This window comes from Telopea speciosissima, chromosome 2 (genome assembly GCF_018873765.1).
Source record: "Telopea speciosissima isolate NSW1024214 ecotype Mountain lineage chromosome 2, Tspe_v1, whole genome shotgun sequence".
In the NCBI taxonomy this organism is placed as follows: domain Eukaryota; kingdom Viridiplantae; phylum Streptophyta; class Magnoliopsida; order Proteales; family Proteaceae; genus Telopea; species Telopea speciosissima.
In genome coordinates this window covers 77,909,974-77,921,759 of record NC_057917.1, presented here as the reverse complement: position 1 = coordinate 77,921,759, position 11,786 = coordinate 77,909,974, and the positions used below count along the sequence as shown (strand labels likewise).

Here is an 11,786-nt window from a genome sequence, read left to right as displayed (position 1 = left end):
TTGTCCTACACCCATCAGTCAAGGATAACCAGAGATCTCCCCTGGCATTGGAGCTAGCTCGTTTCTTCCAAACCTCTCCTCATCGTAAAATGAGGCATGAACCACCCTCCCTCCGAAGAACCGGCCATCAAGATCAACAAGTGCTTTCGTCGTCTCCTCTGGTCTCTCGAATTGTACAAACATCCTGACTGCCTCATCTACTGGGAAATTGGGCTCTGTGATCTCAAATATGAGGCACTTGGATACTGTTCCATACTTGGCACATTCTGATGCTACCTCGTCTTCTAGTTCATCATCTACCTCTCCAGGTCCCACCTTTAAAAAACAAAACAGACCACAGTCAGACAATTCCATCTAGACCTCTTTAGTAGAAGATTCCATAAGTGTATCAGTGCATAGAACAACTTGAATTGCAAACAACAAGAAAACAAAAGATTACCTGTACATGTAGTCCTAAATACAGCATCTCATAATACAACCTAGACATTAACATGATGAATATATGGTGAACATCTTCAATTAGCAGATTAATGAAGAGTCATAGCCAACCAATGAATACATCAGTTTCAAGCATGGGTAGGGGTATCACCTCCTGACATAAGAAAGTTACATTCAGAACACACCAAAGCTCACAGTCCGACTTGCTTACCTAGATGTTTTAGAAGTAGACTGGTGCTTAGGTAAGGTGATAGTTACATATGACCTAAATGGGTGTGCGACTGTACCAGCAAAACAGATTTAGGTGCCTTGCATTCCATGGGATTTAAAACAGAAGATGTTTTGGCCTCTGCAGACAATGCAGAGCCTTGCTCAGCTGCCTTATCTATAAAGATAACATATATATTACTCAGTCTCCAATATAGACCTAAATTAAATAAAAAATCTTGCTGAGCTGTTCGAGTATGAATCATTGAAACATGAAAGCAAGAGATTACAGAGGCATGAACTAAAATAATACTAAGGGTCACTGGTTCAAAGTCACCAGCTTGAAAGGGTTCCAAATCTAGGCCTACACAACAACCGAAACGTTGCCAGTTAAAACTTAAACTATCATTCAACATTTAATTGGATTCGAAAATGACCACATCCGGTAATAACATTGTGAAATGCTACAAGCGCCAGCCACAACAAACAAAATCAACTAAAACAAGATTGGATCTGCCAAAAGTCATCATGATTGAACCATGGTCGCATTAGTTGGTTTCAGAAGGAAAAGAAGGTCAAGGACAAATGAGATATTCAATAGTAGTAGCTTTGATAAAAGGGTTTCACAATGAAGGCTATCACAGATAACAAAAGAAACAGGCTATGGCATGAGAACCAGCTTTATGATAGAGATGTTGCTTTAAACAGCGACAATTTCCATGAGGATTTGTGCTTAATGATAGAGATGATGCTTTTAATAGGTAAAAGGAAATTGTTATGTATGAGTCGGAGAAAAATAATCTGTTGATATTGTTAGTCATGCCATAATGGAAGTGTTCTCTCATCTCTGGGATTCATATTACATGTTATCTAATCACATGTCTTATGATAGCCAGCCCATTCCATTTACTATGATGGCCTGAACAAGGAAAATCCTAACCACCATCTTAAAGAGTTGCAAAATGTGCTCAAACAATGTTGATTTGCATCCTATAAATGGTATAGGTTAGTCTTAGAATGAAACACACACACACACCCCCTCCAAAAAAAAAAAAAAAACACGTTTTCATTTATAAAATGAGATAAAATAAAAACTGCCAAGGCACCATACAAAATCTTCAACTGAAATAAAGGTCTTGGGGAAAAATGGTTAACACCACCCTAGTTATCTTTTAACAAAGAAGGTGCTACGCTCAAATATGTTCGACAGACTTGATTTGTTAGAAAAAGAAGATTGTTCCCCAGAGCCATCAAAATCAGTGCTTGATGCACCATATAAATGAAGTGCTTATTAGTCACCATGTATACAAACTAGAATCACGTGCTATAAGATCAGAAACTAACCAATCCCTCTCCCTTTCTTGTAATCTGCCTCGTGGGATGGAGTAAAGGTGATGGAAGAGGAGTTTAGCAAAGAAAGGGAATGCACAGAGGGAAAAGAGGCCCCACTCTATGGGCACAAATGACTCAAGAAGAGAAGAGGGGGAGAGAGAGAAAGAGAGAGCAACCATATCAAGTTATGGAATTAATTTGATCTTCATTCCAAAAGTTTGTGCCTTCAGTTACTAAATGGAGTTTTCTATACTTCCCCCAAGTACATCTTGTTCTCGGCAGTTTTCTAGCAAGATATTGCACCCCCCCCCCTCCACAATTTAAGAAAGGATAAAGATCTATTTACCAATATCAACTGTTACACTACCTGACATACAAAGGCAAATTAATCATTCAGCTTTTATACATAAGCCAAGCCATATGTATAGGTATCATTCGTATCTATATTGTAAGAAGAAAGGACCCATCACCTTTCTCATAATCGACGTTCGAAATTTTGATATTTTGGTTTCAACACTTGTCGAAACAAAATGGCATGCAAATTGAGGGACCTTGATGTTTCAATTTTTCACCAAAATGGACCATATTTCGGTGCCATTTCGGTGGGTGGTATATTTTGACCATTTCAACCATTTCAGTCATCTCGGTGATATATTTCAGTGCTATTTCAGTCATTTTGATGCCATTTTAGTGGTATATTTCGGTTTCAACCAGGGTAGAAATCCCAGTCGAAACCAAAATCTGGAACCTTGCTCATAAAAACACACATCTAACCTTCTATATCTATATAATACAAGCTGAAAAGTAAATTCTTATATGTAGTACTGTTGCTGCTACTTGTTGAGGTGTGAAAACTATCTTTAAGGTGGTGTGACGCTGTCCCTCAATTAGTGCTCCATGTTGGTCATCCACAAGTTGAAGTGATGGGAAACCACTGCAGTATGACAATATCATAAAACACTTGTTTCCATTTTCTTATTTAATTCATTCTTAACACTCATTTAATCAGATTTCATGACATAGAAATAGTGTTGCCATCATAATTCACAGCTTCTGCTAGAACTGCTTTCAATTTGTATGTATGTGTGTAAGGGAGAGATAGTGAGAAGAGATCAATACAAGTGCAACATATAAACCTCTGATCTCTAGACCCAAGCAAACAAACCTTATATATTTACCATAAAACTACCTAAAACCACTATCCATACCCCATCAAATAAATCAATCATCATACTGGCAAGATCCTTTAAGAGAGATGGAAGTTTTAAAAGAAAAAGAGACAATGTAATCAGGAGAGTGATGCATGCGTCTGTGCTTCAAGATTAGGCTGTTTATGAAAGTATATAGTAGCAGGGTCTTCAGGAGGCTACAGGAAGTTATTGATGAATGCCTTAAGGGCTTCAAAGACAAACCAGAGTAGTGAATTATCTGACAAGTGGGGAACTGGGGATAGTTAGGGAATATTGAGATGGTTACAACTTACAAGGTAATTGACAGAAGCATTCAGTGGAATAAGAACTGAGATATTGAGGGTGGTTTAGAATAAATTTACAGTAGTGTGTAGAGGTAAGGTACTCAGGTATAGGATGATGGAAATACAACAACAACCACCATAACCTTATCCCAACTAAATGGGGGTTGGCTACAAGGATCCAATAGAGGCTATGACAGTACTAGAAGTAAGAGAAATAAAAAGAAGTAAAAAGGAGTAAAAGGAAGTTAAAAAAAAATAACAATAAGAAAAGCAAAGGTAGAAGTCAAAGCAGCATCCTAGGAACATCCCCCTACAAGAAGTCGGCTAAACGGGTCCTTGACCTCCAAACAACTCTATCCGCGGGCATACTAGGATCGAGCCCTACCACATGCATATCCTTTCTTACCACTTCTCCAATAGTCATTTTAGGCCCACCCCTACCTCTTTTAGCTCCGTCAAGCTGAATCTGGTCACTCTTTCTTACTGGTGCATCCATCGGTCTCCGTTGGACATGACCATACCACCTCAAGCGGCTCTCACAGAGCTTGTCTTGGATTGGTGTAACTCCCAAATTGGTTCTAATACTATCATTTCTTACTCAATCTCTCCTGATCTTGCCGCACATCCTCCTCAACATCCTCATCTCCGCTACACTCATCTTATCTATATTACTATTCTTAACTGCCCAATATTCTGCCCCATATGTCGGAATAAAACAAAACCGTAATGTATAAAGAAGACATAAATCCACTGGAATCAACAACAAACAGACATATAGGAATCAGCACCTACAGGGCGTCCGCATCAGCGACTTCAAGAGTAAAGGGATTTGGAATCTACCTGAAAACTAAAGTTCAAAGGAAACTGCCATTCATCAATAGCTCTTCTTACGCACATAGAAACTGTCACCACTCCACGGTTGGCAAGAAATTCAATTAAAATGATCTTGGCTACCAATAGAACTAGCAACTCAACAGAAAACCCATCATAATAGGGAAACTACCAGATTAATCACCAGCAACACACATCCAGTGAATAACCAGATGAGAGTCCTTCTGCCTCAACCTCCTAAAACCCCAGGGACTGTGCCAAAAGTTTTGAACCTGGCAGAGATATTGCTTCCTAGAGACCCTGTAAAGGGATAATCAGTTTGGATAAATTCAATTGCAGACTTCCAAGTACAAAAATGATAATAAAATCACGTTGGAAGAGGCCCCAATGTTCCATATGGTTTGAAGGGGAACCAGCACAAATGATCCAGCAGATGTAACATATTGTCCCTTAGGCTCCATTTGTTTCGTCGTAAAATAGGTTAAAATGGAAATTTTACCATAATCAAATTTCCCACTGTTTGTTTTGAACTTTGTAAAATTTCATTGGGTGAAATTTTACAAGAGACCACAGGTTTTCCGGAAAAGAGCTGACAAATTTTATGACCAATATCGCTGTAAAATACTCCCTGCAAATGTCTTGAGCGTATCTCTCAACACATTTGCTCAATCCTTTATATTCTCTCTCCCCCTGTCCCTCTACTTTCTTACCCTCGTCAATGGCTCCATCCCTCTCTCTCCAAATGCTCTCATCTCTGTGCTCTTTACCTTCAGTACAACCGATCTTCAAGTCATCAATGTAGCTCAGAACCTTCTCTCCGGGGGAATCTCTGCCGATCTTCTGCCCAGCCTCCACTACCTTGATCTCTCATCCAACGCGTTCTCTGGCGAGATCCCCCGCAACTTCTCCGCATTGCCTTGGCTTCAGCTCCTCAACCTCTCCTTCAATCGCTTCACTAGAGAGTTTCCACCGACCTTTGTAGAGCTTCTGCAGCTCCAATATCTGTGGCTGGACTGGAATCTATCGGAGGAACTCTACCCTCGGCGCTTGCCAACTGTTCTATGCTCAGGCATTTGAGTGTTCAAGGAAAAAACTTCGGTGTTTGACCTCTACTTTGCAACTTCGGTATTTCGACCTCTACCACAACGACCATTCTTAAAAACTAAGATCTCCAGCAGCTAGACCTCTACCTTGCACTAATTCTGATATTAAAGCAAGTTTTGTTACTTGACTGAGGAGTTCAGACCATAGATCGAGAACTCGCGAGATCTCGCCAAGTTTCTCGGTTTTTGGAAAAGCCGAGATGAGACTGCCTGCGAGTCTCAAAAGTGCAATATCTCGGCGAGATCTCGGATCTCGGGTCCAAATCTCGGGTTGACCCAAAGTTGAGGCTTCGAGTTGGGGAAAAAAAAATTCACCAACTCGGCGAGATCTCGACTCGTCTCGGTTTTTCCAAGAGCCGAGTTGGTACTGAGACCCGAGTTTTAGTACCTTGGTTCAAACACCCATGATTGAACCCATAGTTGCCACGGCGTCACGGCGATCCAAGTCGGTGGAGGGGTGTCACGTCGATATATTGACATGTCGCCCGCCATGGCGTTGCCATGGCGAGCATGTCGACCATGTTTTATTTTTTATTTTCTCTATTTTTAATGTGTTAATAGATGTATACTCAAGCCATGTTTTATTTTTTTCTCTATTGTTTCTCAAGTTTTAAGAAGAAAATTCAGAAATCGAAGAAGAAATCGAAAGAAATCGAAGAAATCGAAGAGGGAAAGAAGAAATCGAAAGAAATTGAAGAGGGAAAGCAGAAATCGAAGAGGGAAGAAGAAATTGAAGACAGGAAGAAGAAATCGAAGAGGGAAAGAGAGACAAGAAGAAGAAATCAAAGAGGGACGCCATGGCGTAGGTCGCCATGCAACCCTCTCCAGCGCCAGGACACCATGGCTGCGCCATGGCGACGCCATGACAACTATGATTGAACCTAAACTCTAAAGGTGTGTTGAGGCAAAGGATGTCATGTACTCATGTATACAATCCATGTTCTTTTTAAAGGTTTATGTTTTGGTGAGAACATACTAATCTTGGATGAAAAAGCTTGTTGCTCTCTCTAGTGCTTTATTGAGTATACAGGTTCCAAGCATTGGGAAGAAGTGTCCTTGCCTCCTTGGTCTAGAGCATCAAATCTGGAAGATATCAAGATTAAAGATATCCAGCTGCTCAAGTGACATGTCATGGATTGGTCGAGCTGAAACTAGAAGATCATATTGAAGCCATCCATGAGGATTCAAGCAACTCGGATCAAGAAATGGAAGATTATTTTAGTTGCTTGAATGTATCCTAGGTTTTGATTTTCATCTTGTAATGTACTAAATGATCCTAGGGTGTAACGATCTCCAAGTGCTCAAGCTCAGCTTAATCACCTAATGGACCTAATCTGGAAAAAACCTAAGATAGGTGGCTCTTAGTGTAGACTGTCCAAGTCAAGATGGACTTAATTGGTTTACATCTATCTTGGACCTTCACTTAGTCCTTTGGTAACCTCAATGGTCCTTATATTGGATCACTTGGCAAAGTATAAGAACCTATTGGAAGATATGTCCAAGTGATGTGGTTTGAAATGAGGAAAGGCCATTAACAGCATTGGCGGTCAATTACACGGCCGACTGGATGTTTATCGGGCAGATGACCAGTATGGAAAAGATCGATCGACAGAGACAAGATCCGCTGGTTACCGAGAGCACCTGTCTGCAGACGGATGCGAAAAGTGGCAGACCAGTACAAGATCCGCTGGTTACTGTGAGGACCTTAATCCTAACGGATGATGATGCGGCCGACCGGACCATCAACCGGTGAAAGCTGAAGAGGATTTCTCCAAAGTATACAAGGCAGCATGGACTACGAAGAGTCAATCTTCACTGTTCACAGGGAAGCCATCAACCGGAGTTTAAAAGTAAACTTCAGACAGCTTGATTTTTTACTGTTGGAATTGGGCTTATAAATAGGACTAATGCCTGATTTTGAGGTTAATGATCTTGAAAAAATCTTATGGAAACTCTGCCGGGCTATCATTAGATCATTCCAACTCTCGATGTGTTAAAACTTAAAACTTGCAAATCAACTTCAGAACAAAGGAAAAGGGCTGAAGAACAAGAGCTTCATCTTGCATATCTAACCCAGCCATGAGCATGAGCTGCTGAGCAAAAAAGATCAGATCAGAGCTACATTTGTATATCCGCCTAAAAGAGAGTTAACTTGTGTTTGGCCTTTTGTACCATTGGTTTCACCTTTTGGTGATTGTGTTGATCTAGGGTATTGAGGCCCAAATCATTGGTTGGGTGTTTCTCCTACAGTGTAAAGGAAAGCAAGTGTTTTCCTACTCTGTAAGGAAAGTGTGTAAGGTGCCAATCCCTCCTTTAAACAGATTGTGATCACAGGGAGATCCGTGTGTGGGTGTATATCCTACCTTGCAAGAAGAGTGTAATAGTGGAATTCCAAGCCGGCAAGGGCTTTGGGAGTGGACATAGGACGGTATTGAGGCCGTGCCAAACCACTATAAATCTTGTGTGCAATGTCTCTTTCTCTCTTTCTCTTCAATCTTTTATTTCCTTGTGTTACTAACATTTGATTGAAATTGTGAGAAAGGTTTTGCAAAGATAGTGCAGGGGAAGTTTTAATTGTGGTAAGATTCCGCATTAACCCAATCCATCCCCTCCCCACTTGGGTTTCCTGTACGGTCCTACAAGGTGTATAAGCATTCTTCTCATCACACAATTTACTAAAAGGGTTGACTCTTGGTGCATCACTGTTTCTGTTGTAGAGAATGTCAATAATTAAACAATGCAATAGATGCACTTCACCTATAGTTGGTTAATCAGTTTAAGACATAAATTAAAAAAAAGGGGATAGAGGCTCACGCTCTGATTGCTAACTCATTAAAAGGGTGCATAGCTGCCAATTTACACCCCGAGGAATGAGGATGATTCAAGGAAGGTGGAATTACATTGCATGAGCATCTTTTGTATTTCCTTTTTCTACTCTTACAAACAGTATTTGTTTGCCATCGATATCTACAGTGTTAAATTTCAAGTGTGCTATCCATTCTGAGTGTCTGCATGACTTCCTTATTGCATTTATTTGCCAATCACTCGTATTTTCCCGTTCTTAAGTTCTCTACATCTGCAGTTCCAAATCTGCACATTCCATGTTGCTTTAGATGTTTTACTCTAATTTCCTTCTAAAGTAATACGTATATTTAACAAGCAAATGCAAACTAATATTTGACTTCGATAATCAGTTAGTAAATTCCCCAAGTTAACTGTTTATCATTATCTAACTGTTTATCATTATCACTGACAAGTCACAGCAGAAGTTCAGTGTTCTCTTCAGTATATAGATTTACACTAAATTGTGTTAGATACAGTAAACTAGTAAAGAAATCAAAAATAGAATACGGAGGGAGGGAACATCTAAACACGGAAAATGATGAAGAAAACCCTAAATGGAACTTTTCTGTATTTGAATCTTTACTTGACTCCTTCCCATGTATTCACCCAAGCAAGCATGAATAAACATGACAAAGGGGCAGTGTCTGGTATTTGAGCCAAGAACACCTCATGCGATTTCATGTCTTGCTACACAAAACTACGGTTCTGAGAAACAACCGCCACTAGTGAACTGGGCATTTTGAGACATAACCTCATACATAACATATGAAGCTAGCCACAAGGCATCTACCACAGAAGAAATAAAATATTAACACTATGTTTACCATGTTTCGGAGCAGCAGAACACGAGTTGGTATGCCATTGAAGTTCACACTCTTCACCTTCTTCTCTGCTTTGGATTCACTTGCATTCACTATCACCCCAGCCCGTCTATCTGTCTTTTTGGCCATCAAAGGAGTAGTAATACCCTGTTCCTGCTTCCCAAGCCCCTGGCCTTCCTTCCAACCCATCTTAGCCATCATTCTTTGTGCTGCAGTCATCTGCCCACCAGCACCAACGCCTAACCCTGCTCCTGACTTCCCAATGCTAAAACCATCTACATTTGGTGGTGGAGAAGGTGACCTTGGTGCAGAGCCTCCCAAATTCCCACTCAATGCTGCCCGCCGTTTCCATGCTTCTTCTCCAGAAATATTCAACGATGAAGCTCTTGAGTCATTGTAATCCGTCTCCCTTTCTCTTTCTGATGCCTCTCGTTCTCTCTGTTCTCGCTCCCTTTCTCTCTCTTCCTCTTCCTTCCGCCTTCTTTCGAGCTCCCTCTTCATCTCAGCCTCCATGGCACGCCTCTTCTTCTCCCTTTTGTACTCCTCATAATCATTAGGCCTTGCAGGGTCGTACTCTTCAATGACTGTGGATGTGACTCCAACAAGGGCGGGTTGAAACGACGGGCTTTTCACCCCATCAGCAGACGAAGCCAACGAATTGGTTGATGAATAGACGGTTCTTGTCTGAGATGAATTTATGGTTTTGGGTTTGTTCTGTGACTGCTGGTTTTTCAGGACAGTATGAGGCGGAGTGAATAGAGATGACGGCTTGCGCAGTGTTGGCGGTGCCATTTTGGTGCTGCTTGACCACACAGCGGAGTTGCTGCTTTTCTCCTCATCGGCCGAGGGTGCCGACGAAGGAGGAGGTAGGTCCCCATACAGCCCACCAAGCATTTTCTTCTCTTTCAATTCTCCCCTTTAACGAATACTTACTGTCAACAGAGAACAAGCAATGCAAGTTTGTACACTTCAGATTTCTTTCTCCTGGACTTCGTGCATACATATAAAAAACCACACTGTAAATTCAACAGAACTCATTGAAACAGACTACAAAAGGAGATTCTCTCAGACAGTGAGAACCTAAAACAAAATTAAGAATAATTATTTGAATAAAAAAAAAAAAAGAGAAAGAATTCTATTTAGTTGATAAATGAAAAATCAATAGAATCAAATTCAGATATCCTTCTGAGCAACGACTTACAAAGTTCAACTTCTAGGGTTAGGGCTTATAAGATCAAAACCAGTGCAAAAAAAAATGAAACAAAATTGAACTAATCTTCCGAAAGCTTTGGATCAATATACTAAAATTAGCCCAATTACGACAATTTACATTACATCTGAGGATTGACAAAGAAAAGCTTTAAAATTAAAAGAAAGAAAAACGGTACCAAAAGTTTTTTTTTGATTCTCGAAGGCTCGAAGCCCACAGTGAAACACAGAACGTCAGAACCGGTTTAAAGCCGTTGGGTTCTTATGCGTTTACATGTATTGATGCTCACAATTTCTAAAATACCCGGATTATCCCTTAAGGCTATGTTTGGTAGTCAAGAAAAGAAAAGGAAAGAAAAAACAACAAAGACAAAATTCATTACCATTGATAAAAAATAAAAAAAAATTCTCCTTAAATTCAAAATTTTCTGAATTTTATCTTTTCTTGGTTTCCAAACATAGTCTAATAGCATTGTTTTTCTTTTTTGACAAAGTTTTCTTCTACTCATAGAGGACGATTCCCCCATCATCCTAGGGTTCACAAACCCCTCCTAAGTTCCTATCCAAAAAAAAAAAAAACTCCTCCTAGGTTTTTAGTATGTTCCAAAATACCCTCCCTCCCCCGCCGATGAATGGGGTGGAGGGAAACTCAGTCCTTTTTTTTTTTTTTTTTTCTCATATGACTTTTTAATATGGACCAAGTTTCCCTCCACCCATAGAGGACTGTTCACAAACCTCTCCTAGGGTTTTTGTATGTTCCAAAATACCCTCCGAATACCCTTTTCCACCTTCTCATACCCTAAGACTCGTTCTTTATATACTAAACCCAAAATCCTAAAATGTGTCAATAAGGATTGAGGAAAATTCCAAGCATTTAAAAAGCTAGGGGAGAAGAAGATGAAAATTACTTTATTGTGGGAATAAAAGAAAAAATGTTTGTGAGCTTGGGTAAATATAAGATAAGTTTAGGGCACTAGCAGAAATTTCCCCTTGAAGTTATTTGTATCAAGATGGGGCACCTTGGGCGGTAAAAAGCGCAGAGGCGGCAATCTTAGTCAGTTTGACATTTTTGGGTGTGTTTATCATTGTCAAATCAGACACAACCAAGTATTGGTTTGCCTTAATTAACCTTTTTTTTTTGCTAATGGTCAGCAAAGTGTGTATTAATAAAGAAACTTATACAGAATTACAATGAATCACTGCAGTAAGCTGCAATGCAAAACAATGTCACATGCAAGTCAACTTTTTAAGTTAGATATGTTGATTCTACATGAACATTAAGGAAATAATCATCCTAACATACACCTAGATTTGTCATGTAGTAGATTAGATGAAGTTGAAATTTTGTTGATAGGTAGTAGAGAGTAGAGTCCAAGGTCTCCTTACACGCCAAACTTGAAATAGATATTTTTTTGCTAAGTGGCAAAACAATAAATTGAAATTTTTGGGACACACACAAAACTATTGTGGTGGTGCATTGATATACATTAAGAGAGTATGGCATTAGATGGGATGAAATGGGATGAA

At 39.9% G+C, this 11,786-nt stretch overlaps 1 protein-coding gene across 2 annotated transcripts; it reads right to left on the bottom strand.

Annotated features, from left to right (window-relative positions):
- Nucleotides 1–10,463, bottom strand: LOC122652255 (DNA-damage-repair/toleration protein DRT111, chloroplastic). Of its 2 annotated transcripts, none has more exons than XM_043845946.1 (3): nt 10,381–10,463; nt 9,054–9,982; nt 1–315 (listed from the first exon to the last, which is right to left on the bottom strand). In XM_043845946.1, exons 2-3 carry the CDS (start codon nt 9,942–9,944, stop codon nt 19–21), a joined length of 1,188 nt encoding a protein of 395 aa, XP_043701881.1. In that variant the 5' UTR covers nt 9,945–9,982; nt 10,381–10,463; the 3' UTR covers nt 1–18. The 2 variants fall into 2 exon arrangements, with proteins under 2 accessions (XP_043701881.1, XP_043701882.1); XM_043845947.1 differs by lacking the exon at nt 10,381–10,463 and adding an exon at nt 10,131–10,141 and having other exon boundaries at nt 9,054–9,978.
- Between the last annotated feature and the right edge of the window lie 1,323 nt (nt 10,464–11,786).

Excerpts from the sequence above, each read along its gene's own strand:
- LOC122652255 (XM_043845946.1), bottom strand. The coding sequence starts at position 9,944 with ATGCTTGGTGGGCTGTATGGGGACCTACCTCCTCCTTCGTCGGCACCC. Across the intron at positions 316-9,053 it reads TTCTGCTGCTCCGAAACATG|GTGGGACCTGGAGAGGTAGA; the intron begins GTAAACATAGTG and ends TGTTTTTTAAAG.